The sequence below is a fragment of the Salvelinus namaycush genome, chromosome 9 (genome assembly GCF_016432855.1).
Source record: "Salvelinus namaycush isolate Seneca chromosome 9, SaNama_1.0, whole genome shotgun sequence".
Taxonomy (NCBI): domain Eukaryota; kingdom Metazoa; phylum Chordata; class Actinopteri; order Salmoniformes; family Salmonidae; genus Salvelinus; species Salvelinus namaycush.
Genome location: NC_052315.1, coordinates 23324732 through 23352213, shown reverse-complemented (window position 1 = coordinate 23352213; position 27482 = coordinate 23324732). Strand labels below are relative to the sequence as shown.

General features: G+C 41.2%; 1 protein-coding gene across 3 annotated transcripts; it reads left to right on the top strand.

The window, feature by feature from the left end:
• Positions 1-10358: 10358 nt before the first annotated feature.
• On the top strand, positions 10359-27223 carry LOC120053868 (gigaxonin-like). Of its 3 annotated transcripts, none has more exons than XM_039001144.1 (12): positions 10359-10561; positions 10911-11108; positions 11553-11667; positions 11946-12296; positions 12676-12896; positions 14538-14659; positions 14827-14939; positions 15329-15478; positions 15595-15731; positions 25663-25797; positions 25986-26095; positions 26314-26495. In XM_039001144.1, the coding sequence occupies exons 2-12, from the start codon at positions 10918-10920 to the stop codon at positions 26493-26495; spliced, it is 1827 nt and encodes a 608-aa protein (XP_038857072.1). In that variant the 5' UTR covers positions 10359-10561; positions 10911-10917. The 3 variants fall into 3 exon arrangements, with proteins under 3 accessions (XP_038857072.1, XP_038857071.1, XP_038857070.1); XM_039001143.1 differs by lacking the exon at positions 10359-10561 and adding an exon at positions 10566-10625; XM_039001142.1 differs by lacking the exon at positions 10359-10561 and adding an exon at positions 10594-10688 and having other exon boundaries at positions 26314-27223.
• Positions 27224-27482: the final 259 nt, after the last annotated feature.

Sequence of the window (27482 nt, the reverse complement as noted above, 5' to 3'; positions counted from 1 at the left end):
GTCGCAGCCGGCCGCAACCGGGAGGTCCGTGGGGCGACGCACAATTGGCATAGCGTCGTTAGGGAGGGTTTGGCCGGTAGGGATATCCTTGTCTCAGTATGTAAAATGTAATGAAATGTAAAATGTAAAAAAAAAAATGTAATAAAACGTATGCACTCTACTGTAAGTCGCTCTGGATAAGAGCGTCTGCTAAATGACTAAAATGTAAATGTAAAATGTCAGCTCATGAAACATGGGACCAACACTTTACATGTTGAGTTTATATTTTTGTTCAGCATATATAGCACATTTCTTACAACAAATGCATTTCAAGGTGTTCAAAGTCATTAATTGAAAGGCATGTAGCACATAACATCCTTCCTTTTGGCAGGTCTCTATAGGTGACCATGGGTGAATGCCACCATAATAGCTTGTTAGCTTCTACCAAAAATGGTTTACCTTATCACTCGGCTACAGTGATGCCTCTCACTTAGAGGTCAGAAAATGATCAAATGCATGTGTGCTTATCGGAGTACTTGTAACAATCCAGTACATAGCACAGAACTATCCTTGCTTCTGATCAACAGAGAGACCTAAAGTCAGCTACAAAGGCCAGGGTATTTTTTTTTTAAATGTTGTAATTTGAAAATGCTAAATTAAGTAATTTAAGATAGTAAACAACAATACACATGAGAAATACACACTATCAACTATTTAAACAAGAAACTAGAAAAAGACATATCTACTAGTTATTCTATTATACTTTACTTGCTAGATTTGTTGCTACTCCCTATCTGCGGATGACTTTGTCAACCAATTTGAAAAGGTTGACAACATCCACTCAGCCTATTTAGTCCACTGGTCCCACTTACACAGAACTACCCTACGCCTTGACCTCTTTCTCCCCTCTCTCTCCAGATGAAATCCTGCGACTAGTGAGGTCTGGCCGCCCGACAACCTGCCCGCTCGACAACCTGCCCGCTCAACTCCATCCCGTCCCTTCTCCAGACCATCTCTGGAGACCTTCTCACTTCCCTCATCAACTTATCCCTGACCACTGGCTGCGTCCCCTCTGACTTCAAAATCTCCAACACTCGACCCATCTTACGTCAAACTATAGACAAGTATGCCTTCTTTCCAAAACACTTGAGCGTGCTGTCTATGATCAACTCTCTCGTTATCTCTCAGAACAATCTTCTTGACCCTAACCAGTCAGGGTTCAACACGGGTCATTCAACCGAGACTGCTCTTCTGTGTCAGAGGCTCTCAGCACTGCCAAAGCTGACTTTTCTCCTCTGTTCTCATCCTCCTAGATCTTTCTGCTGCTTTTGACACCATGAACCATCAGATCCTCCTCTCCACCCTCAGTGCTGGGTGTCTCAGGATCTACACACTCTTGGATTGCATTCTACCTGGCAGGCCGCTCCCTCCAGGTGACGTGGAGAGGATCTGTCTGCACCACGTACTCCCACTATTGGTGTCCCCCAGGGCTCGGTTCTAGGCCCTCTCCTCTTCTCTCTATACATCAAGTCATTTGGCGTCGTCATATCCTCACATGGTATCTCCTGTTATTGCTATGTAGATGACACTAAACAACTTTTCTCCTTCTGACACCCAGGTGGTGACATGCATCTCTGCATGCCTGGCAAGATATCTTATCTTGGATGTCGGCCCACCACTTCAAGCTCAACCTTTACAAGACAGAGCTGCGTTTCCTCCCGGGGAAGGCTTGCCTGTACAAAGACATCTCCATCACGGTTGACAACTCTACAGTGTCGCCCTCCCAGAGTGCAAAGAACCTTGGCGTGACCCTGGACAACACCCTGTCATTCTCTGCTATCATCAAAGCAGTGACTCGCTCCTGCAGGTTTATGCTCTACAACATCCATAGAATACGACCCTACCTCACACAGGAAGTGGTGCAGGTCCTAATCCAGGCACTTTACATCTCCAGTATGGACTACTGCAACTCGCTGTTGGCTGGGCTCGCCACTTGTGCCATCAAACCCCTGCAACTTATCCAGAAAACTGCAGCCCGCCTGGTTTTCAACCTCCCCAAGTTCTCCCATGTCACCCTGCTCCTCCGCACACTCCACTGGCTTCCATTCGAAAGCTCACATCACCTACAAGACCATGGTGCTTGCCTATGGGGCAGCATGAGGAATTGCGTCTTCTACGTCCTGAAATATATTCCTGGGGGAGGTGGTGATATTATTTTTTACCATTATTGCTGTTATAACTATCAACTTAACAACCTACTCTTAACTTAGTATGCTCTGTACATTGCAATGGAAGCACAGTGTGATTTCACTGAGGTATGTATAAATTATGAAATTCTCATCACTAGTGGATATGTTTTTTGGGATCCCCATCCGATTGTGATTTTCTTTTTCAAAGGAAAACATGCAGCAAATTATGCGACAGTGGTGCCTAGTTCTGCAGAACTTTCCCATGCCATAAGTCTTGAACATTTTAAACTTTTCATTTGCATCCTTAAAATCACTTGTTTCACTGTAGCCAGACTGACCTGAATATATTGAATGCATGTCAGTCACTCAAAGGTCTGAAGAAGAGAGGTTGAAAGATCGAATAAGGTGGCGAAAACAAAACACACTACAGGTAAGTGTCATATGATGAGTGGCATAGTCTTAAACCAATGTTTAAAGACTTAAACCCCCTCCAATATACACTGCTCAAAAAAATAAAGGGAACACTTAAACAACACAATGTAACTCCAAGTCAATCACACTTCTGTGAAATCAAACTGTCCACTTAGGAAGCAACACTGATTGACAATAAATTTCACATGCTGTTGTGCAAATGGAATAGACAACAGGTGGAAATTATAGACAATTAGCAAGTGTCACAAGCCAGCTCATAGCCTGTGACAAAAATGAGGGGACACGAACAGGTATAGGCCAATTAAGTGTTCTTTATTATAAAAAAAAGGATTAACTTTAAACTAAGAAAAAGGAATGAGGTATGGAAGTATCATAATGTAAGGTGTATGTAAAGTGCATGTATGCGTGAATATGTGTGTGTGAACATGACTGAGTGAAAACTATGCAAAACTACAAACAAACAAAACATGATCATACCTGGAGAAACAGAGAGAGAGAGGTGATTAGTGAAGCAGTTTTATACCCTGAGCCCAGGTGGCTCCAATCACTAACGACCCTCCTCTGCCTGCAGGAGGAACCGCCCCCTGCACTGCAGAGGAGGAGCCGTGACACCCCCCTCCTTAAAATGAGGGTCCCACCCTCAACCCAACTTCCTCCAACATATTCAAAACAATCCAAATTTCTCCAAAAACAACAACAAAAAAAAGGATACCAATCCCGGCTCCTAGCAGTAGCCCCGTGTCCCCCAGCTGACTGTCCGCCCCTCAAACTCAGCAGCCCTGGTACCTGGGGAGCAATTTAAGAGGAAAGAGGCACAGACAGCCCGTAGGGGTCAGCAGAGAAAAGATACAAGCTAGGTTAAAGGAGCACGGGACAGAGCATCAGCAATGATATTATCCTTACCACTAATGTGTCTAATATCAAGGTTGAAAGGTTGCAAGAACAAAGCCCAACGCATCAGGCGCTGGTTTGGATTTTGCAGGGACCTCAGAAAAACAAGTGGGTTGTGGTCAGTGAACACAGTTAAAGGGGTCAAACCAGAACCAACATAGACCTCGAAGTGCTGTAAAGCCCAAATGAGACCTAAAGCCTCCTTTTCAATTACAGAATAGTTTTTCTGATACTTATTACATTTCCGGGAGAAGAAACTGAATGGACACTCAACCATGTCATCATTCTCCTGGAGAAGCACAGCCCCAGCACCGATTTGACTGGCGTCTACCTGCAATTTGAAAGGTTTCCTAAAATTTGGTGCTGCCAACACAGGTGCCAAACACAAAAGAGCTTTAACTGCATCAAATGCCTCTTGACACTGGGTGGACCAGATAAATTCAGCCTTGGCCTTCAACAGATTGGTCAGTGGGGACACTACTACCGAAAAGTTTTTACAAAAAGCACGGTAGTACCCCGCCATTCCCAGGAAGCGCATCAGTTCTTTCTTTGTAGAGGGCTGTGGGAACTGCTTCACAGCCTGAACCTTGGCTTCCACGGGACAGACAAATCCCTGACCAACAACCTTGCCTAGGTATGTGACTGTAGCTTTGGCAAACTCACATTTTGAGTTCTCATTGTTAACTTTCCTATAATCAGTGCAATCAGACTTTTTGACCAAAAGACAGGGTGAAGCCCAATTTGAACATGGCTCCGCAATACCATTGTCCAACATAAATTGCACCTCTGTTTCCAGTTTCAATCTCTTCTCCTCAGACACACGATAAAATCTCTGTTTGATAGGCTTATATCTCATGCTCAATTAAGTGGGTTTGTGATGGAGTGTCAGAAAACAAAACAGGGTAGTTTCTAATAAGAGCTACCAATTCATCACGTTTCTCAGAGTCTAAATGATCTACCAAAACCCCAAAGTTTTGCAAAGTCTGGGAGTTTTTCAACCGACCTTGTAAGTCCTGGTTTGGCTTACTTGTGCGCTGACACGTATGACAAGTTTTAATAAACTGAGATACATCCCGCTTTAAACGTGGCCAGAAAAAATAACGAAGTATGCGATCATAAGTTTTACGAACACCCATATGACCTGCCACATCACCATGTGAAGTTTGCAACACTTTATTTCGCAAGGTAGTAGGTACAACTATTTGAAAGACTGGTTCTCCTAGACCCTGATCATAGTGTGGAACCCATTTCCTGACCAACAGCCCATCAAGAAGAAAATAACACTGAGCACTATTCCTCACCACTGGATCAGGAACCACTTTATCAAACAGATCAGCCAAAGTAGTATCGGCCTTTTGCTCAGCCATCAATGAATCTCTAGAACTAGTCAACTGTTCTGTCTGGAGTTTGACTGGCAACTCAAGACTTTCTGGCTTACTCTCAATCTCCTTACGAGAGGCTGCGCGGGTAACCGCACAAACTGGAAATACCTCAGGAGACACACAGTTTTGATCCGGAGATTCCCTTGTAGGGGACACTGAAGGTTGCTTCTTACAGATGTTTAGTTTGCCATCTGCCCACACCTTACTACCTGCCAAGTCATTCCCCAAAATCATGTGGACTCCCTCTACTGGCAACTGGGGTCTAACCCCAACATCTACATCACCCTCCACTAGACCACATTTTAGGGTAACTTCATGCAAAGGACAAGAGAATGGAACTAAACCCATACCACATACCATTACACAACGGCCAGTATCAGACTCTTTAGAGAACGGCAAAACAGATTCCAGAATAAAAGAATCTAAAGCTCCAGTGTCTCTTAGGATCTTGATTTTAACATTCTGGTTGCCATCTACCAGGGACACTACACCATCTGAAATAAAGGCTGAAAAATCACAGTGGGAAGACTGAGAATCAAACTCAACTAGTGGCTGAAACAGCTCACCCTGGTGGTCAGAGGCTGTAACGGTTACGGAATCCCTACCTGTCCCAGACCTGCTGTTTTCAACTCTTAATGATCGGCTATGAAAAGCCAACTGAGATTTATTCCTGATTATTATTTGACCATTCCTGTCATTTATGAACATTTTGAAAATCTTGGCTCTCTCTAATTTTCTCCTTCTCTCTTTCTTTCTCTCGGAGGACCTGAGCCCTAGGACCATACGTCGGGACTACCGGGCGTGGTGACTCCTTGCTGTCCCCAGTCCGCCTGGCCTTGCTGCTATTCCAGTTTCAACTGTTCTGCCTGCGGTTATGGAACCGCCACCTGTCCCAGACCTGTTGTTTTTCAACTCTTAATGATCGGCTATGAAAAGCCAACTGAAAATTATTCATGATTATTATTTGACCATGCTTGTCACTTATGAACATTTTTGAACATCTTGGCATAGTTCTGTTATAATCTCCACCCGGCACAGCCAGAAGAGGACTGGCCACCCCTCATAGCCTGGTTCCTCTCTAGGTTTCTTCCTAGGTTTTGGCCTTTCTAGGGAGTTTTTCCTAGCCACCGTGCTTCTACACCTGCATTACTAGCTGTTTGGGGTTTTAGGCTGGGTTTCTGTACAGCACTTCGAGATATTAGCTGATGTACGAAGGGCTATATAAAATAAACTTGATTGATTGATTGTAACAGGAGCTGCCATCGTAGCAGGTTTAACTTGACCTGACTGTTTTGAATGAAGCCGAGGACAATCTTTCTTCCAATGTCCTTCAACTAAACAGTAGCGACAGGTATTAGCATTAACCGGTGCTTTAAGTTCTCCAGACCCAAACTTCTGCTGAGGCCTTTGGAAAGAAACTCCAAAAAAAGGTGACCTACTATTCCTAGGAGTAAAGTTATTTTTATGGTACATGTCACTATTTGACTCAAAATGGCTTTTATGTGTTAGCCTGTACTCATCTGCAAGGATTGCTGCATCACTTGGAGTCTTAACTTTACGTTCATTCATGTATGTAGCAACCTGGTCAGAAACAGAATTTTTAAACTGTTCTAACACAATCAAATTAGACAGACCCTCAAAAGTACTAACTTCCGAAGCTGTACACCAACGATTAAATGCAGAAGTCAAATCACGAACAAACTCAGAATAGGTTTGTGAATCTAACTTTTTCCTGTAACGAAAACGTTGACGATATGCCTCTGGCACAAGCTCGTAGACCTTCAGAACTGCTGATTTAACTTTAGCATAAACTTTACTGTCAGCTACACTCAGTGCTGCAAAAGCCTCACATGCTTTACCTGTAAGTACACATTGCAACAACATAGTCATGTCCAAATCTGACCAAGCTCTAGCTTCCGCAATACGCTCAAATAAAGTAAAGTATGTGTCTGGATCTGACTCATCAAATTTAGGCAACAAACGAAGATTCTGTGAAACATCAAACTGTGGTAGTCTTTCTGGTCTATTAGCATTTCTCAATCGCTCTAACTGCATTTGCAACAGCTCTCTCTGCTGCTCAAAAGTTAAAGGGCTAGACTGAAAACTTGCACCCTCACTACTAGCAGACTGACCGCCAAAAACACCCATTTCCCTAAGACCCTGCTTTAATCTAGTTTTAACAGTCTCTTTGTTGATAAAACAATTAATCTCAATCTGATAATGTTCAGCAATTTCAATTAACTGATCCTTAGTACACAACTCTAAGGCTACCTCTGAAGGAGCTTGAACAAAACTACTCAAAATGGAAGACATTTTCCTCAACCAATACAACTATTACAAATGCTCCAAAAACACACAACTCACCTGCTGTCAGTCTGGGTTCAAGGACAGGAGCCACACCCCACTATCCTCCAAAAACAACTAACTAACTGGCCCTGGTCTTCGTGCAGTCACATGTGGTGGGGTTTTATGCACACAAAACCAGTGGAGTGGAAAAGACAACCAGAAACTGGCGGCCCTCCCATAACCACGGAGGTGCTCCCGAGCCGATGTAGGGGAAAAGGGAAAGGGATGCTCTACCCACGTTCACTGCCACCTAAAACAAAAACACCACAAGCCTCCTATTGACACTCGCTGATAAGCCTGAACAGGAGAGGACTCCCACCTGAACAAAACCCAGAAAAACACAGAGTGAATTGCTTAGCTACCAAGCTAACTGAACCAAAAGAACACATGGCTCTCAACGCTCTCTTCAACAAAATTGGCCCAACCAAAACAACCCCTCAAACAAAAATATTTGGCAATCTGAACTAAACTAACCCAAGTTAACTACTGTCCCGGACGAGTCCCCACTTGTCACAAGCCGGCTCATAGCCTGTGACAAAAATGAGGGGACACGAACAACAGGTATAGGCCAATTGATGCTATGGACTGGCCCGCCCGTTCCCCAGACCTGAATCCAATTGAGCACATCTGGGACATCATGTCTCGCTCCATCCACCAACGCCACGTTGCACCACAGACTGTCCAGGAGTTGGCGGATGCTTTAGTCCAGGTCTGGGAGGAGATCCCTCAGGAGACCATCCGCCACCTCATCAGGAACATGCCCAGGCGTTGTAGGGAGGTCATACAGGCACGTGGAGGCCACACACACTACTGAGCCTCATTTTGACTTGTTTTAAGGACATTACATCAAAGTTGGATCAGCCTGTAGTGTGGTTTTCCACTTTAATTTTGAGTGTGACTCCAAATCCAGACCTCCATGGGTTGATAAATTTGATTTCCATTGATGATTTTTGTGTGATTTTGTTGTCAGCACATTCAACTATGTAAAGAAAAAAGTATTTAATAAGAATATTTCATTCATTCAGATCTAGGAGGTGTTATTTTAGTGTTCCCTTAATTTTTTTGAGCAGTGTATTTCAGGTTGATGTAGATGTATCCCCCCCCCCCCCCCCCCCCCAAGAAGTCACAGCATGTCACATCAGCATCCAGCTCTGCAGGATCAGGTACTGTATTGGCTATTAGCTAAAGTAAGGTTCATTCTTGTACACACATCTCTAGAGGTTCCTTACATTACTTAATGACCACAATCTGTTTTCTTTCTAGATGATACTGAAAACAAAATGCACGGAAAACTGGGAGCTGTGAACTGGATATGTAGTCTACTGTATGTAATGCTGGATGTATGGCAAGATATAATAGTTGTGATGACTTGTTGAGTAGTTATAGATATCACTGAAACCCTTTAGTAATAGTGATTTTTGTTTGCATGGTGGTATTGTGAAAGTGGGGTGTAATTTGTCTTGATCACCCAATGAGGCACTACTCTTAATATTTATTCTTCCTTTTTCTTCAAGGAAGCAGATGTTCTTCTAAGGGCCACCCTAGAGGCAGCAAGGTGGTGCGAACTCCAAACATTTAAAGGCATTGTTTCCTTCCATAGTGTAATTGGGATGGACGGAGACCGCATTACAACCCTTAAAGAACTACAGTTGTATAATGGCCTGGATGAAGAGGAAAATATTATCCTCAAGGAACCATTCATGTTAGAGAGATTATGAGATGTTCTATGTGGAGGCAGTTGACAACAAGAAAATTACTGTCTATGCCTCTTGAGGAGCAGGAGTGAAGCAATTTGAGGAGTGGTCAAACCTTGTTTTTGTCTGCTGTTTTAATTGTGTGGTTTAGTAAAGATGACGTAGAAGTCACCCGAGTCTCAGATCTCTACTGGAGCTGGTATAACTTGATGTACAAAGCACATTCAGCTTGTCTATATGGTATAGTCTGTCTCCATTCTCATGAGGAAAGTAAATAGCAGCAGGATAGGAAGTAACTGTGTTCAATGAAATAATATAATTACAAAGTTAGAACACTTATCAACACAATTTTAACAGTACATGACATACATTACAAGTCGGTACACTGCAACAATATCAGTAGCTTGTCTCAAATATAGCAAAAAGTGTTACAACACATCTGCTGGTACCACTTTAAATAATATTTCTTATGATCTTTAAAAATGAAATACGTTTGTATTGAACGAGTGCCTTGCGCAAACATGTTTGTATTCAGTGTTACTGCCAAACTTCAGATGGACAAAAAAAAGTGGGTGGGGTCAAACTTTTAACTCCGCCCACATTTAGCCTGGGCTCGATTTGCACACTGCAGTCAGGGGTACTAAGATAAATAAGCGCAGCGCGTATGCTGCGTTCATAACCAAGTGGGAGGTGGTATTTACCACAAACGACAGGGAAAATACATTTCATACCCATCCAACTCGTAAATAATATTGGGGGAACTCGGAAATCTCTGACTTCCGACTTTAGTGAGTTCAAAACAACTGGGAACTCTGGGGGGAATAATGAGCTCCAACTTGGGAAATCGGGCCTCTTTCTATGGCTTTCTGACCTGAAAATCGCTGACTTCATGATTTGACCTTGTATTTTTCCTGAGTTCCCAGTTGGTTTGAATGCGGCGTCATCCTTCCAACTTCTCCCACATGCTGACCTCGTGTCACCTAAGGTATTTACCTCAATAACAGCATTTTCGGCAGTTAAATGTAACAGCAAGACATATATACATAAAAAAGCAATCTATTAATAGAGTTTTTGAACACTACCATTTGTTTACAAGGATAATAGACGAACGTTTAGTTCATGGTTGACACAGCTTGTTGGCCATCCGCCAATCGGCGTTTCTAAACGAGTTCAAAGCATATGAATGCATTTAACTGGTATTTACGACTTCACCAATGGTAATTACTACCTTTCCTTTTGGTTATGAATGCAGCATTATTGCCTCTCCGACACATGCGCGTGGACCATCTGTGTGAAAACACTGTAGAGCTTTTTTGTGGGCGTAACATGGGCGGATCCTAAATACAGTACATTTGGGCTCTGTTCGATTACTTTGAAGATGTATCCAACCTTTCTTCCTCGAGGCGAGGTTTACATCTTCATATATAATGTCAATCAATGGTGCACACACTAATCTGTTTGAAAGCGGAAAGGTGAAAGGAAGGATTCAACATATATCTCTCGCAGGTCTGTGATTGCTCCAATTAATGTATGGTTTGCTCAAAAGGAAGGACATTAAACGTTTTTCATTGGAGCCTGCTGAAAGCTTCTTCACGCCTACTTTACAGAAACTCGCTGTCTGCCTCTGATTTGTGGTGGTCCATGCAAGGTAACGTAATGCTACTGTGAATTGGGACGCACCCTGTTCTTTGTTTATGTCCAGCTAGCTAGCGGTAAAGTATTATAACGATAGTTAGCTATGCATGTCGTCGAAACCTGTCCGTTTTTATTGAAATGTGTGTGACCCTACCAAGTGTAACGATGTCACTTTTAATATTCAGCCAACAATTCAGTTCAGTCATTTCTTATTGCTACAGTAACTCATGTATTATGTTGACGTTAGCCTAGCCTACGTAGACTAATCCTGTGTGAAACTAACACTGGCCGGCTAAATTGATTTATTCTCTGTGCCCTCATCCGGGCAGCTGTGTTAATAATGACGGGTTTTTCATCTGTAGGTACACAATGTCCACCTCTGATCCAGTGGTAAGCGCTGCAGGTTCGGTGGTATCGGACCCTCAACACTCTCAGAAACTTCTCAAGGCCCTTCGCTCCTTCTGGATAGAACAATGCTTCCAGGACGCAGTGTTAGTACTGGAAGGGGAAAAGATTCCAGTCCAGAAAAACATTTTGGCTGCGGCTAGTCCATATATCAGGTAATCAGCTATGGCTTTTGACATGCCCACTAGCATGAGTATGAAATCATTTTTACATAACTCATTTTTGCTATCTTTCTTTTTTTACATCTGTTATTAGACAGAAAATGTAAATAAATTGTTGAATGATTATTAACATTGTCTTTTGCCTGCTAATGCCTGCAATGCAGTGAAGAAAACGATATGACAACAATAACGTCTAATGTAACTGGCCCCTCTAACAATACAACTGGCCCCTCTAACAGTACAACTGGCCCCAACTTGGCCCCCCCAGTTGAAATGGTCTAGAACTGCCACTGGACATGCCATGGTTAAAAACATTTTTTGACAGGGCTAGTTATGTAACATTGTTTACTAGCTGTCAAGGGTGTGTCCCACTCTGTGCTTTGCAGACCGACAGTGCCCTTTCCTGTCATTCTGATACAGTATTCTGACATCCCATAGAACAAAGCTGAACTACAACCCTCCAAAGGAAGATGGATCCATGTACACCATTGAGCTCCAGGGAATCTCTGTCACTATCATGAAGCAGATCTTGGACTACATCTTTAGTGGGGAGGTAAGCAGTATGCAAATATGTAGTAGGTCTACAGTAAGTTGAACACAAGTGGGATGGGTCAGATTACTTAAAACTGACCAGTACGTGTGATTCTTATACTGGTTTTTAAATTGCCAGTACCGATATTGTCCAGTAGGTTATATGCCTAACTCTTTTGAGAGAATTCATATTCATATCTATTTTAGAATTGTATAATATTCAAAAACATATTATGATACCTAGAACAATCCTGATGTTACACTTCTCCTTCCATCCCGATCCTTGTTGTCTGTGTGTAGATCAGTCTGAGTGAGGACACCATTCAGGATATGGTCCAGGCTGCTGACCTGCTGCTCTTGACAGACCTGAAGTCCCTGTGCTGCCAGTTCCTGGAGAGCTGCATTGCTGCAGAGAACTGCATTGGGATCCGGCTTTTCTCTCTACATTACTGCCTGCACCATGTTCACCATGCTGCCACAGACTTCCTTCAGACACATTTCTGTGATGTGGCCGTCACGGAGGAGTTCAAGGAGTTACCTCCAGACCGGCTGTGTGAGATCCTGTCGATGGACAAGCTCAACGTGGGCAATGAGAAACATGTCCTGGAGGCTGTCGTGCGCTGGCTTGGCCATGACCTGGAGGAACGGAGGGTGAGAGCCTGTTCTACTACTAGGGTAGTGGTCCTGCCCTTATTTCTGTCTGTTTGTATTTTTTTATTTAACTAGACAAGTCAGTTAAGAACAAATTCTTATTTACAATAAAGGCCTACCCTGGCCAAACCCAGACGACGCTGGGCCAATTGTGTGCCGCCCTATGGGACTCCCAATCACGGCTGGATATGATACAGCCGGGTGTGATACAGACGTCTGCCTAAAGCATGGCTGTAGAATTACTACAATTATGGTCGAAGACTACTAAATCATTTGAAGGAACGTGTTTTTCGCACACAATTTGCCTATGCATTACTATTGGCTTTTTGGCTTATCCCCTGAGTAACATCTTCTTGGTGTGTCCCGTCCCCCCTTCCAGGTGCACATGAGAGAGGTGATGTCATCGGTGTGGATCCAGGGGCTGGACCAGGGTTACCTGAGGGAGAAGATGTTAGGAGAGCCCTTGATGAGGGAGGTGATCCGGGAGTACTGCAACGCTCCACTGGGGGGCGCAACACTGCAGGGCGAGGCTCTTTTAGCCGCCTTCAAACCTCGTGGCTACTCTGAGTGCATTGTCACTGTAGGGGGGGAGGAGAGAGTGTGAGTATCTTCTAAGTCTCTTACTCTGGGACGATGTCCAGACATAAATGTCTATGCTGTTGAATGTGTACAGTGCCTTCAGAAAGTATTAATACCCCTTGACTTATTCCACATTTTGTTGTGTTACAGCCTGAATTCAAAATGGATAACTTTTTTTTCTCTCACCCATCTACACACAATACCCCATAATAATGATAAAGTGAAAACATGTTTTTAGAAATGTTAGCAAATTCATGGAAAATAAATACAGAAATATCTTATTTACATAAGTATTCACACCCCTGAGTCAATCGTTTTTAGAAGCACCTTCGGCAACGATTACAGCTGTGAGTCTTTCTGGGTAAGTCTCTAAGAGCTTTCCACACCTGGATTGCCATTATTCTTTATCAATATTCTTTAAGCTCTGTCAAATTCATCTCCCAGTGTCTGGTGGAAAGCAGACTGAACCAGGTTTTCCTCTAGGATTTTGCCTGTGCTTAGCTCCATTCCGTTTTTTTTTTTATCCTGATTAACTCCCCAGTCCTTAACAATTATAAGCATACCCATAACATGATGCAGCCATCACTATGCTTGTAAATATGGAGAGTGGTACTCATAACACTTTGTTTTCAGGGAAAAAAGTGAATTGCTTTGCCACATTCTTTACAGTGTTACTTTAGTGATGCATGTTTTGGAATATTTGTATTCTGTACAGGCTTCCTTTTCACTCTGTCAATTAGGTTAGTATTGTGGAGTAACTACAATGTTGTTGAGCCGTCCTCAGTTTTTTCCTTTCACAGCCATTAAACTCTGTAACTGTTTTAAAGTCACCATTGGCCTCATGGTGAAATCCCTGAGTGGTTTCCTTCCCCTCTGCCAACTGAGTTAGGAAGGATGCCTGTATCTTTGTAGTGAGTGGGTGTATTGATACACCATGTAAAGTGTAATTAATAACTTCACAATGCTCAAAGGGATATTCAATGTCTTCTTTTTTTTTTTTTATCTATCAATGGGTGCATTGGAAAACCTTCCTTGTCTGTCACTTGTTAAGAACATTTTTACTCCTGAACTTATTTAGGCTTGCCATTAATATAGGGGTTGAAATTTCAGCTTCCCATTTTAAATTAATTTATAAAAGTTTCCAAAAACATCATTATACTTTGACATTATGGGGTATTGTGTGTAGGACAGTGACAAAAAAATCTAAATTTAATCAATTTTAAATTCAGGCTGTAACACAACGAAATGTGGAAAAAGTCAAGGGTGTGAATATTTTCTGAAGGCATTGTATATGAATCATACAATGTGGTCATAACACATTGATTCTCATTTTGCAATATGCTGTGGTTTTGTGCACATGCTTGATAGATAAACAGTTTGTAATGGAAATTCATGCAAAACATTCAGATAACTGCAAGTTATGACAAGCAAGAAGAGAATGTATTATGGACAGGAAGGAGAAAAACTGAGTATAGTGTGTGTGGTTGATCTACTGATAGAGCACATGGAGATTGAGGAGACTCTAGACAAGTAAGTAAAGTTGAAGGGGTGTTCTGGTGACACACAGACAGAGGATGAGGTTAGAGAAGGAGCCAGTGTGTCAGAGATAAAAACCAACAGGACTGACCACAATTGACGTCCTGTTATCTGGTTCCTGTTTAGAACGAGGAAGCCGTCAGCCATGGTACGCTGCATGTGTCCACTCTATGACCCAAACCGCCAGCTGTGGATCGAGCTGGAACCAATGAGCATTGGGCGAATAGGGCATGGGGTGCTGGCAGCAGGTTGGTATTGGATCCAGTTTTACTGTTACATATGCACATACTTATACACAGTGCAGTCTTCATGGCAGCTAATGATTAGTTGATAGCTCCAACAATTCTCATGTAAGGCAAACCTAACCTAGTCTTAGTAATCAACAATGGATTAACCCCATTCTTTGTCCTCTCAGAGGGCCATCTCTTTGTGATGGGTGGCATGGATGAAACCAAGACAGTCCTGAGCAGTGGCGAGAAATATGACCCAAACACAAACACTTGGACCCCCATTCCTTCCATGAAACAGGTATTCTACAGTACTACTCCACGCAACATTAAAAACTGCAACGTTTTTCTCTTTGCAATCCTTTCAACCTTTTCATTAGCACCATTCAACCCGCTTGTTTCATAGACATTTCAAGTGGTATCATCTGAAGTTCTCACTTCAATTGGTTATGTAGACAAAATAAATGTCTTCCACTAAACTAAAGGGATTATTGTGGTATGTACATACATTACACTTTATTTAATCTGTCAAATGTTCCATCTGTTCTTTTTTACTTGTATACTCCCACGGGTAGCCATTTTTTGTTTTGTTCTTCTCTACCCTCCTAAAGTGTGTTATAGTTCAAAGTGATGCCACCAGGGGTCAATGTTTCTCAGCATTATTGAGGCTTCTGCCATTTGTTTGGTCAGGCGAGGCAGAACTTTGGTGTTGCAGAGCTGGATGGGATGATCTATGTGTTGGGAGGAGAGGAAGAGGACATGGAGCTCCTGACTGTGGAGGTGTTCGACCCTCACTACAACACCTGGACCACCCAAACCAGCATGACCATGGTCCGCAAGGTGTGACATGACATGAACATTTCCGGCTTCCAACTGAAATGTATAACAAACACATTCACAAATTGCATCCTCTCCAAATCTCTCACCACTTGCCCAACGATCTCTCCTCTCCTTAGGTTGGCTGCTATGCCACCATGAAGAAGAAGATCTATGCCATGGGTGGTGGGTCATATGGAAAGCTGTACGACTCAGTAGAATCTTATGATCCAAAGACCCAGCAGTGGACTGCAATCTGCCCTTTGAAAGAGAGAAGGTACATAATCAAGTCAGTAGTTTGAATATGAATATACAGTATATGCAGTGGGGTTGGAAATTGAAACCCTTGATAAAAAAATTGAAAAAATTACTATGTAAAATAAGTACTGAGCTATATTATATGCCAAAAAGGTATTTTATACTAATACAATTGCTCAGAGAAATTTATTTTGTCTAACAAGTAATATAGTTTTTTTCTCTCCTGTTTTCAATTACTTTCAATATCTCACTTTGTGAGGATAACAGCAATGACCCTTTTTTCTAAAATGTTTTATGAGTTAGAGAACACATTGGGAGGATCATAGACCATTCCTCCATACAGAATCCTTCCAGATCCTTGATGTCCTTCGTCAACTAGTGTGCATGGTCAAAGAGCTCAATTTTCATGTCATCCAACAAATGTAAATGCCTGGAGTTTGTTAAATGACATTGACACTTGGATTGGAACTAGTGCTTTGGTCAGATGACATGAAAATAGAGCTCTTTGGCCACGCCCACCAGTGGTAAGTTTGGCGTCGAAATGAGAATGAACACGCAGAAAAGAACCCCATACCTACTGTAAAATATGGTGGTGGATCTTTGATGTTTTAGCATGTAAATCTTGGTGGGGGGGAAAAAAACATTAAGTGGGCTGCATGCCAGCAAAGCCACTAAACACTAAACAATACATTAATTGTACAAACTATGGCATAAGGGGACAACGAGCGGATAAGAGGCAATCAGTCATTTCGATTAAGACATTAATGAGGGAGCTAGGACGTAGTCAATATAACTATTTGTTCAGCACTTTTGAAATGTACAGCAACATAATTCAGTACATGGGCTGCTCTTACAGTGTTCTCCCTGTACACCAAGTCAGAACCGTAGGATAAATAAAGGGGGCCTATAAGCAGACAATGAAACCAATTACAATATTACAATATTACAACAAAATATACAATATTCAATGATTACATTTCTCAAAAACAGGTCATATGTGCATCACCAAGTCAGAACAGTAGGCAAAATTAGGAGGTGAAAATAGATCAAATTATTAGGGTGAGGCACATGGGCTACTAACAGCTAACTGCACAACATACTCTTAGTATTACTTTCTTAGCTACAGTATACATATCTCCCTGGCATATTACATAATTTATGCAGCAACATACAAGACATTTTTGGGCTCACATTGTTGTGCTGTGCTCACTTGAACAGGAAGGTGGCGCGGCGGTCCTTGGTGGGCAAATTTTGTCATCAAACTCTGTCATCAGTCTGCCATTCTCTGGATTTATGGTGCTTTCAAGACAACTGGGAACTCAAATAAAGAAAAAAAAGTTGAATCATGACGATGTCAGTGATCTTCAGGTCGTAGCTCTAGAAAAAGGCTTGAGTTCCGGATTTACAATTCCGAGTTGGAGGAAAATTCTAAACGTTTTTTCCCAGTCTTTGCTAGTTTTTCCCCGAGTTCCCAGTTGTCTTGAACTCCCTAAAGTCAGATTTTGCAGTTCAGAGTTAACAGTTGTTTTGAGCGTGACACAAATCATGCTTCATTGACAGCATGGCCAATGTTGAATTTGTATCATTTTAAACTAGGAAAAGAGACCCTTAGACTTGAGACCACATAGCCACTCCACTGAATAGCAGGCTAATGATTGCTTTGCAATGCTTGCAGTTAGCCACTTATTCCTTCCAAACCACTCATTGTTAAATTTGCGATTTCCAACTTGAGTAATGTTTATGTCCATGGCCGATGAGCATATGACAAGGATTAAAAAGGATTTGCAAGTAGATTGTCGGCTTGATTCATGATGACTGCTAGCTAAGATTGTGTAAGTATGATGTTGACATGATCAGTCCAATCAAAGCTACTGTAGATATAACGTGATTTGACATCATTTTATCTGTGGCCAAAGACCTTGAGCCTTCTTCGATGGGCACTTCTAATGCAGCACCCAACGGGCTAGAATTTTTGAGGTCTACCCTTAGACTTGGCTCTGATATAGTGTCCCCATGAGTGACAGAACACTGAGCCAATCACGGCGCAATGCTCCGTATTTTCTGCTGTCTTGCCCCACCAACACCGAAAGCACTGAGCTAGGCTGAAACGCCTGCATTTTGGAGCTGCCTTACTCAAGAAAACAAAAAAGAGACCATGTTTGTATGCTGCTTTACTAACTCAATGATGTATATATATTTTTTACATTGTTTGCAAACTGATATGTGACACGTATTAATGTGTCTCTGCCCCACCTGCCCTGAATGACGGGTTGCCACTGGCTCAATGTGTTTCCATTGCATTTTCAACTCTACCGGTAGTTTTGTCACAAATTGTTGCGTTAAATAGCAAATATGCCTACTCTGTTCTTGGCATGTGCACTCTAGCCAACAGCTCGCAGATACAGTGGGGGTAAGCTTTTCTACATGATGAGATTATGGATAAATTCAAAAACGTTTTTATTTGTCAAAATGGCAGTCAAGCATCGTTCATCATGTCACCAGAATAAGATCCTCGACATTTTATTGGAAAGAAGCATCAAGTTAATACCATGCACTTTCACCACCCTGTGAAGTTCATATTAACTTATTTCATCTGTAGCCTAATTTAAACTGCATGGTTTCCCGAGTCGTAGTGGGAGGAGCACACACCATATCATCGCATGACTACAAAATCACATCGATATGATGGTTATTATATCACTATTTGCACTTGGTTTCCATCACCATTTCTTGCATAATTTATTTTACACACCAAAAAAATCTCATATTGTTGAATGAACAAATGATCTGTGCATCTATGAAATTGTACTGAAACTTCCTGTTTCCATCACAGCTGTCATCATTTTATTTTATATGGTATAACTTTACTCGTATAAAAACTGTAGATGGAAGCGTGGTTAGTAAGGTATTTAATTGTTACCCAGAAATGGTTTGATATTGATATAGAAATGTCTGCATTGGGCCTTTTTTTAAGGTCAACGGCATCATTAACTTTACCCAGTACCAGGATATTTTAGGCAAAGACCTGGATGCCTCTGCCAGGAGGCTGAAACTTGGCTGCAAATGGATCTTCCAGAAAGACTATTACCCCAAGTACACATACAAATCCACAAAGAAATTGTTAATTGGCCACAAAATCAACATTTTGCTCCGGACTTGAAACCCATTGAAAACCTGTGGTTTGAATTGAAGAGGGCAGTCCATAAGTACAGAGGAAGGATATCAAGGATCTGGAAGGATTCTGTATGGAGTAATCGTCTAAGATCTTTTCAATGTGTTCTACCACTCATAAAATATTTTACAAAAGGGCTCAGTGCCATTATCCTCGCAAGGTGAAAACGGGTGTCAATAATTTTGACCCCTACCTTTTTGAGAAAAATAAATATTACTTGTTAAACAAAGTTATTTTCTTTGAGCAATTGTATTAGTATAAAAAAATATAACTTACCAGTTTATTTTGCATACAATACAGCTCAGTATTTGAATTATTTATTTTATACAGTCATTATTGCTAATCTTTATCAAGGGTGTCAATTTACGACCCCACTGTGTGTGTATATATATATTTTACCTGTCAGATGTCAGGTTTTACTTTAGAAATGATTCAACTTTATTGTCCACATTTAGATTGAAAATAGCCTTTGTCTTCACCTCTCAAGTAACACATTTATACATTGTAATACTGTTTTTTTTTTTATTGCTTTTGTACTATTTTCTAAACTCTTACATGCTGACCAGACCGGACACGTTGCGTGCGCGAGCGTCGCAAAGTAAATTTTGAAATCCATGTTATTCAATTATTGCACCCACACTGCTCACGCGTGAAAACGAGCGTCTGCGACGAAGTCGTTCCTATTTCTGACGCAGATCGCGCTGCAAGTCCTGCCTCTCCCATCTCCTCATTGGTTTATAGAAGCAGGTACCCACGTGCCATCTCCTCATTGGTTATACCCACGTGGGTGATTGAAAGACAAACTTTGTTGCGGGTTGTCGTGGTAATACAAAGAAAGTTTAGATGCGATCACCATATAAGTTCAAAGATGAAAAAGCCTGGAAGGAGGAGAGATGACTAGAAACGATTCGGTTGGCCGTTTTATGTGTGGATTAATTGTCGGAATAGAGGTCCTTGTGCATTTCAGGTAAAATAACAACTCAATGTTTATATCCCAGGACAAATTAGCTAGCAACAGCAAGCTAGCTAAATAGGACAAATTAACGTTAGCTAGCAAGTGCAAGCTAGCTAGCTAAATTGCCATACATGTTTAATGCTTTTTGACATGTCCCCAAATTAATATAATTGGTTGAGTTTGTTTTGATATTTTAACCTGCGTGTCGTGATCGCGTTTGGTGTAGGGGGACAAAATAAATGTATGCACGATAGCGCACGCGCGCAGCCGGTTTGGGTTCCGTGTTAGTACGAAACTCCAAACTGGTAACTTGTAACGCAGCCATTCTTACATTCAAACCTTTCATTGTGCATTAATTTTGTTTGTAGACATCTTTCACCACACAACCATTGATCCAAAATATGAGTTTACTGTGAAATATAATGAGTACATTGGTTTAATCACCACAACATAATGATATCTTCTCAATTTAGTTATTTTAACAACCAGTTCATCTAATAGCAAAACATGTAATGTAGTATGCTACAGTCCTGTAAATTACAGTACATTACACTGTTTTCACATTAGGCAATACACTTGCACTACTGAACATCACATTTCCATCATCTCTATCCCATGTGTGGTCATCTTTCACAATTTTTATTTTATTTTTATTTAACCTTTATTTAACCAGGAAGGGCTCATTGAGATTTAAAATCAATTTTTCAAGAGCGTCCTGGCCAAGATAGGCAGCACCAAGTCATTACAAAAATTACAGACAAACAACATGAAAAACTACAAGTAATCTAGTAAAAACCATATAATTCACAAGAGTATAACAAAATCAAAAACAGCTAATTGAAAACATTGACAGGTCAGGGAATCAGTCTCAAGATCATTCATCAGTGATTTAAAAATACCAATCGGGACAAGTTCTTCCAATTTTAAAAGTATTTTGTAAGGTGTTCCAAGACGATGACGCAGAGTACATAAAAGCCCTTTTTACCAAATTCAGTTCGGACATTTGGAAAAGTTAGCAGGATAAAGTCCAGCGAACAAAGAGAGTACACACCACATTTCTGAACAATAAAAATGCCCAAATAAAAAGGTAGTAAACCCAAAATGGCTTTGTAAATAAAAGTATACCAGTGACTGAGCCTACGAGTGACTAGAGAAGGCCAGCCAACCCTGGTATACAAAGTGCAGTGGTGCGTAAGGGATTTGCAGTTTAAAATAAATCTCAAAGTGCCATGGTAAAGGCTGTCAATTAATCTCAAACACTGAGCAGAAGCATTCATATATAAAATATCCCCATATTCTAGTAAAGGCATAAATGTAGCTGATACTTACATCCTTCTGGCTTCAAAAGAAAAACAGGCCTTATTCCTAAAATAAAATCCCAATTTCAGCTTCCATTTTTTTGTAAGTTGTTGAATATGCAATTTAAGAGGCTGTCATCAATTAAAATTCCAAGATATTTATGAGGTTACAGTCTCAATCTCATTGCCCTGACAGGTAATACTAGGTGAAAAGTTCAGAGGTCTATTTCTTGCTTTAGAAAACACCATTAGTTTAGTTTTGTCAATATTGAGGATAAGCTGTGTATTGAGGATAAGCTTCAATTGACACAAGGTATGTTGAACAGTATAAAAAGCCGTTTGCAAGTTCTGGAAAGCTTTTGTAAGAGATGAGGCACAACAGTAAATTATAGTATCATCAGCATAGAAATGAAGTTGCGCATTTTGAAAAACTGTCTAAATTATTTATATAAATAGTGAATAAGAGAGGACCAAGTACAGAGCCTTGGGGCACACCATTACAGACAGACAGTTTAACAGACATGAGCCCATCAAATTCTATCAGACAGATAGTTAGCAAACCATGCAACTGCATGCTCCAAAAGGCCTATACTCGACAATCTCTGCCTTAGTATAGCATGATCAACTTTATCAAAAGCCTTAGAGAGATCAATAAAAAGTGAGACACAGTGCTGTTTTTTGTCAAGGGCTTCAGTGATATCATTTAAAACCTTCATGGCTGCTGTGCTATGCTTCTTCCTGAAGCCCGATTGGTACATTGATAAAATACAGTTAGTAAATAAAAACTCTTAGCTGTTCACCAGGGGTGACAGCTTTGAGATTGGCCTATAATTATTTAAGAGTTTGATCTCCCCCTTTTTTAATAGTGGTAGGACAAATGCTGATTTCCAGATCTTTGGAATTTCATTACATTCCAGGGTTGGATTGAACAGATATGAAAGTGGTTCAGCTATGAAGTCAGCTGCCAGATTTAAAAAGCAGGGATCCAGAAGATCAGGACCTGCAGGCTTTCTCTGATCTAAGGATTTCAGGGCTTTATGTACCACCTGCACTGAGAATGGCAAAAAGCAATGTAATCAAATTAAAGAAACATCATGTTTAGCAGGCACTAGTTTGCAGCAAGCCTGTCTTGAGCATTTGGCCAAAGGTTCTCATTGAAATTGCAGTAAATATCCTCATTGTTCATGCACCTAGGGAAAACCCTTTTGGCATGGCGAGTCCAAGCCTGACATACACTGTAGGTCTGGATTGAAATCATTCCATGCCTCGTCCATGGCCTTTTGGATACATGTTTAGGGGATGCATTTCTTTCTTGTTTTGGACTTTCTGGATTATTTGATTTTGTAGTGACCTAGAAACACAAGCATTTCGCTGCAGCTGCTGTAACACCTGCTAATCTGTGTACACAAACCAATACACTTTGATTTGTTACATACGGTACATGTCTGATCTTGTCAGATATGATTTTACTTCACAGCAAGTTTACAATAGTCATCATAGTAGTACATTCGAGTATATATCGTACTTTTTATGTTTATACTTTACAGACATACAGAACTAGTCAAAGGTTTTGACACACCTACTCATTCCAGGGTTTTTCTTTATTTTTACAATAAAAAATTGTAGAATAATAGTGAAGACAAACTATGAAATAACACATATTTAATCATGTAATAACCAAAAAAGTGTTAAACAAATCAAAATATATTTTAGATTCTTCAAAGTAGCCACGCTTTGCCCTGATGACAGCTTTGCACAATCTTGGCATTCTCTCATCCAGCTTCATGAGGTAGTTATCTGGAATGCATTTCAATTAACAGTTAATTTGTGGAATTTCTTTCCTTAATACGTTTGAGCCAATCAGTTGTGTTGTGACAAGGTAGGGGTGGTATACAGAAGATAGCCCTATTTGGTGAAAGACCAAGTCCATATTATGGCAAGAACAGCTCAAATAAGCAAAGAGGAACGACAGTCCATCATTACTTTAAGACATGAAGGTCAGTCAGTCCGGATAATTGAAAGAACTTTCAACGTTTCTTTAATTGCAGTCGCAAAAACCATCAAGCGTATGATGAAACTGGCTCTCAGGAAAGGAAGACCCCGAGTTACCTCTGCTGCAGAGGATAAGTTCATTAGAGTTAACTGCACTTCAGATTGCAACCCAAATAAATGCTTCACAGAGTTCAAGTAACAGACACATCTCAACATCAACTGTTCGGAGGAGACTGCGTGAATCAGGCATTCATGGTCGAATTGCTGCAAAGAAACCACTACTACAGGACACCAATAATAAGAAGAAGAGACTTGCTTGGGCCAAGAATCACAAGCAATGGATATTAGACCAGTGGAAATCTGTCCTTTTGGTCTGATGAGTCAAATGTCTTTGTGAGACGCAGAGAACATGAACAGATGATCTCGGCATGTGTGGTTCCCACTATGAAGCAAGGAGGAGGAGGTGTGGGGGTGCTATTCTGGTGACACTGTGATTTATTTAGAATTCAAGGCACACTTAACCAGCATGGCTACTCCAGAATTCTGCAGCGATACGCCATTCCATCTGGATTGCGCTTAGTGGGACTATCATTTGTTTTTCAACAGGACAATGACCTAACACATCTCCAGGCAGTGGAAGGGCTGCATCAGATGACCTGGCCTCAACAATCACTTGACCTCAAACCAATTGAGATGGTTATAGATGAGTTTGATCACAGAGTGAAGGAAAAGCAGCCAACAAGTGCTCAGCATATGTGGGAACGCCTTCAAGACTGTTGGAAGAGCATTCCAGGTGAAGCTGGTTGAGAGAATGCCAAGAGTGCAAAGCTGTCATCAAGGCAAAGGGTGGCTACTTTGAAGAATCTCAAATGTAAATATATTTTGATTTGTTTAACACTTTATTGGTTTACATGATTCTATATGTGTTATTTCATAGTTTTGATGTCTTCACTATTATTCTAAATGTAGAAAAAACCCTTGAATGAGTAGGTGTGTCCAAACTTTTGACTGATACTGTACATTTTCATGAATACATTTTTTGCCGCATAGAAAGCGGTAACAGTGCACCAAGTCTGGAATCAACAGGACTCTGAACAGCTTCTAACCCCCCCAAGCCATAAGACTTCTAAATATCTAATCAAATTGCTACTCGGACTACCTGCATTGACCCTTTTTTGCACTAATTCTCTTGCACTAACTAACTCTATGCACCCACACTGGACTTTACCCACACAGGACTTTACCCACACAGGACTTTACCCACACACTCATACATACTTACACTGACACCTCAACACACACTTTCACACTCACCACATACTCTGCTACAACTGTCTATTATCTATCCTGTTATCTAGTCACTTTACCCCTACCTATATGTACAGTACGTAGCTGCTTAAATTACCTCGTACCCCTGCACATCGACTCGGTACGGTACTCCTTGTATACTGAGTGTACAAAACATTAGGAACATCTGCTCTTTCCATCACATAGCTTTCACCTGGTCAGTCTATGATCCCTTATTGATGTCACTTGTTAAATCCACTTCAATCACTGTAGATGAAGGGGAGGAGATGGGTTAAAGACGGGTTTTTACGCCTTGAGACATGGATTATGTATGTGGGCCGTTCAGAGGGTGAATGGGCAAGACAAAAAATGTAAGTGCCTTTGAACAGGGTATGTTAGTAGGTGCCAGGCGCACCGGTTTGAGTGTGTCAGGAACTGCAACGCTGCTGGGTTTTTCTCGCTCAGCAGTTTCCTGTGTGTATCAAGAATGGTCCACCACCCAAAGGACATCCAACCAACTTGACACAACTGTGGGAAGCATTGGAGTCAACATGGGCCAGCATCCCTGTAGAATGCTTTCGACACCAGAGTCCATGCTCTGACGAATTGAGGCTGTTCTGAGGGCAAAAGGGGGTTCAACTCAATATTAGGAGGGTGTTTCTGTTTTGTACACTCAGTGTATATAACCACGTTATTTTCTACTCTGTATATAGCCATGGTATTTTTACTCGTCATTTTTATTATTCACTGTGTATTTATTCCTCGTGTTACTTTATTTTTTTATTCGATTTTCTATCTTATCTTTAACTCTGCATTTTTGGAAAAGGACCCGTAAGTAAACATTTTCACCTGTTGTCTACGAAGCATGTGACAAATAACATTTTATTTTAACTAAGAGTTGTGGAACAGTTCCACATATTGTAAAAATTGCACCAAAGTGATTAAAAAACTAACAGTGAACAATTGCATGCACTTATTATACGGACTATATATTAGGTTAGATTACATAACTGCATTCTGTCTTGTATTTCTACCCAAGAGGTCGAGAATAAGGTCACAAGCATAGCTGCGTCTCCAGATGAACTCGTATTTTTAAAGTAGAATTTACATCCCTTCTTAGACCACAGAAGATGAATGTTAACAAAGTCTCCTGTAGTGGATTTGTTTAGTGTTGGTGTTATTAATGTTATGCTTTTGATGAGTGACCCCTGACCTGATGTTACGTTGGGGATGTCTTTGCCTGCAGGTTTGGCTCAGTGGCGTGTGGTGTGGGTCAGGAGCTCTATGTGTTTGGAGGCGTGAGGAGCCGTGAGTCAGACAACCCAGAATCCAGCACCATGACCACCTGCAAGTCCGAGTTTTTCCATGATGAGATGAAAAGGTCAATAATAGGGCTTACTTTGATCAAATACGTCCTTGTTTTCATTAATGCTTTAGCCAGAACGGTTATAGACTGGGTGTATCCTTGTTACCTAAAGATGAAGAGACCTTATATTTACTGTGTTTGTAGATTATCAACATCTTTCAATCGTATTTGGTTTTTTTGTTGCCCAACCACACTGTGTCCAGATGGATATACCTGGACGACCAGAATCTCTGTGTTCAGACCAGTTCCTCCTTTGTGTATGGAGCTGTCCCCATTGGAGTCAGCATTTATGTGGTGGGAGACCTAGACACTGGTGAGTTAAAGGCTGTGCCAATAGAATATAAATATTATGATATGTTATGTAATGGACTCCTGAAGCATATTACAACAACTTGGCAAGCATTTGCAAATACAAGTTACTGTATGTGTGTACTGTGTGTATACATTCTCTAAAGGGGTGTGTGTGTGTGTGTGTGTACAGCTGGTAATCCCCTGAGGGCAATATCAATATATTTTCCTACCTCTGCGTAGGTACAACCTATGACTATGTGAGGGAATTCCGTCGTAGCTCGGGGACGTGGCACCGCACCAAGCCCATGCTGACATCTGATCTGTGCAAGACGGGCTGTGCAGCCCTGCGCATCGCTAACTGCAAACTGTTCCGTCTGCAGCTGAAGCAGGGCCTGTTTAGACACAGGGTCCCATCGTCATAGAAAGCACCTAAAGGAGTGGCATTGTCTCCACACTCATCTTTTGGCTATGGGCACAGCAATGGGACATAAGAATGGAGGTTGAAGAAGGGACCCTCCAATGGGAATGTTAGAGTATTTATCTGCATATTTTGCTGGCTTTCTTAGTGTTCATTGGGGTATTATTGTATGTGCGATCTTGCTTGAAGAGGGATCACTTTTTAAACATGGCCCTATTTCATTGCAATTTAACAGTGGGAATGATTTGTAAATACATTTTACTGACATTCCCCATTTGCTTTTTATGTTTACATTTTTGCTGCTGCTTGGTGGGTTTCAGAGAATGTCACACTAATTTTAAGGGGTGAAAAGGAAGAATTACATTTTAGCAGACACGCTTATCCAGAGTCACTTACAGGAGCAATTAGATTAAAGTGCCTTGTTCAAGGGCACATCTACAAATGTTTCACCTAGTCGGCTCGGGAATTCAAACCAGCGACCTTTCACTTAACCGCTAGGCTCCCTGCCGCCTAGTAGTACTGTCATTTGTAATCACCTAGCCTGTCACTTTTAAGGAAAATCTAGACCCATGTCTAACACAATTTTTTTTTTATGAGTCAGTGAATGTCAACTAGAGATGCATAACTAGATTCACAAAAGGACAAATGCTGTTTTTGGCCTATGACAACTAGAGATACACAAGGAGACTTGGCTAAGGGACTTGTGGCCTATAAAATAATCTTTACTCAAAATCTTAACTTAAAATAGACTCTTTAAATAGACAGTTTATAGTGCTTAATGCCAAAAGTTGGAGCATAGCACATATTGCAATGGTTACTGGTGATATACTGTATACACTGAGTGTATAAAACATTAGGAACACCTGCTCTTTCCACGACATAGACTGATCAGGTGAAAGCTATGATCCCTTATTGATGTCACCTGTTAAATCCACTTCAATAAGTGTAGATGAATGGGGGGAGACAGGTTAAAGAAGGATTTTCAAGCTTT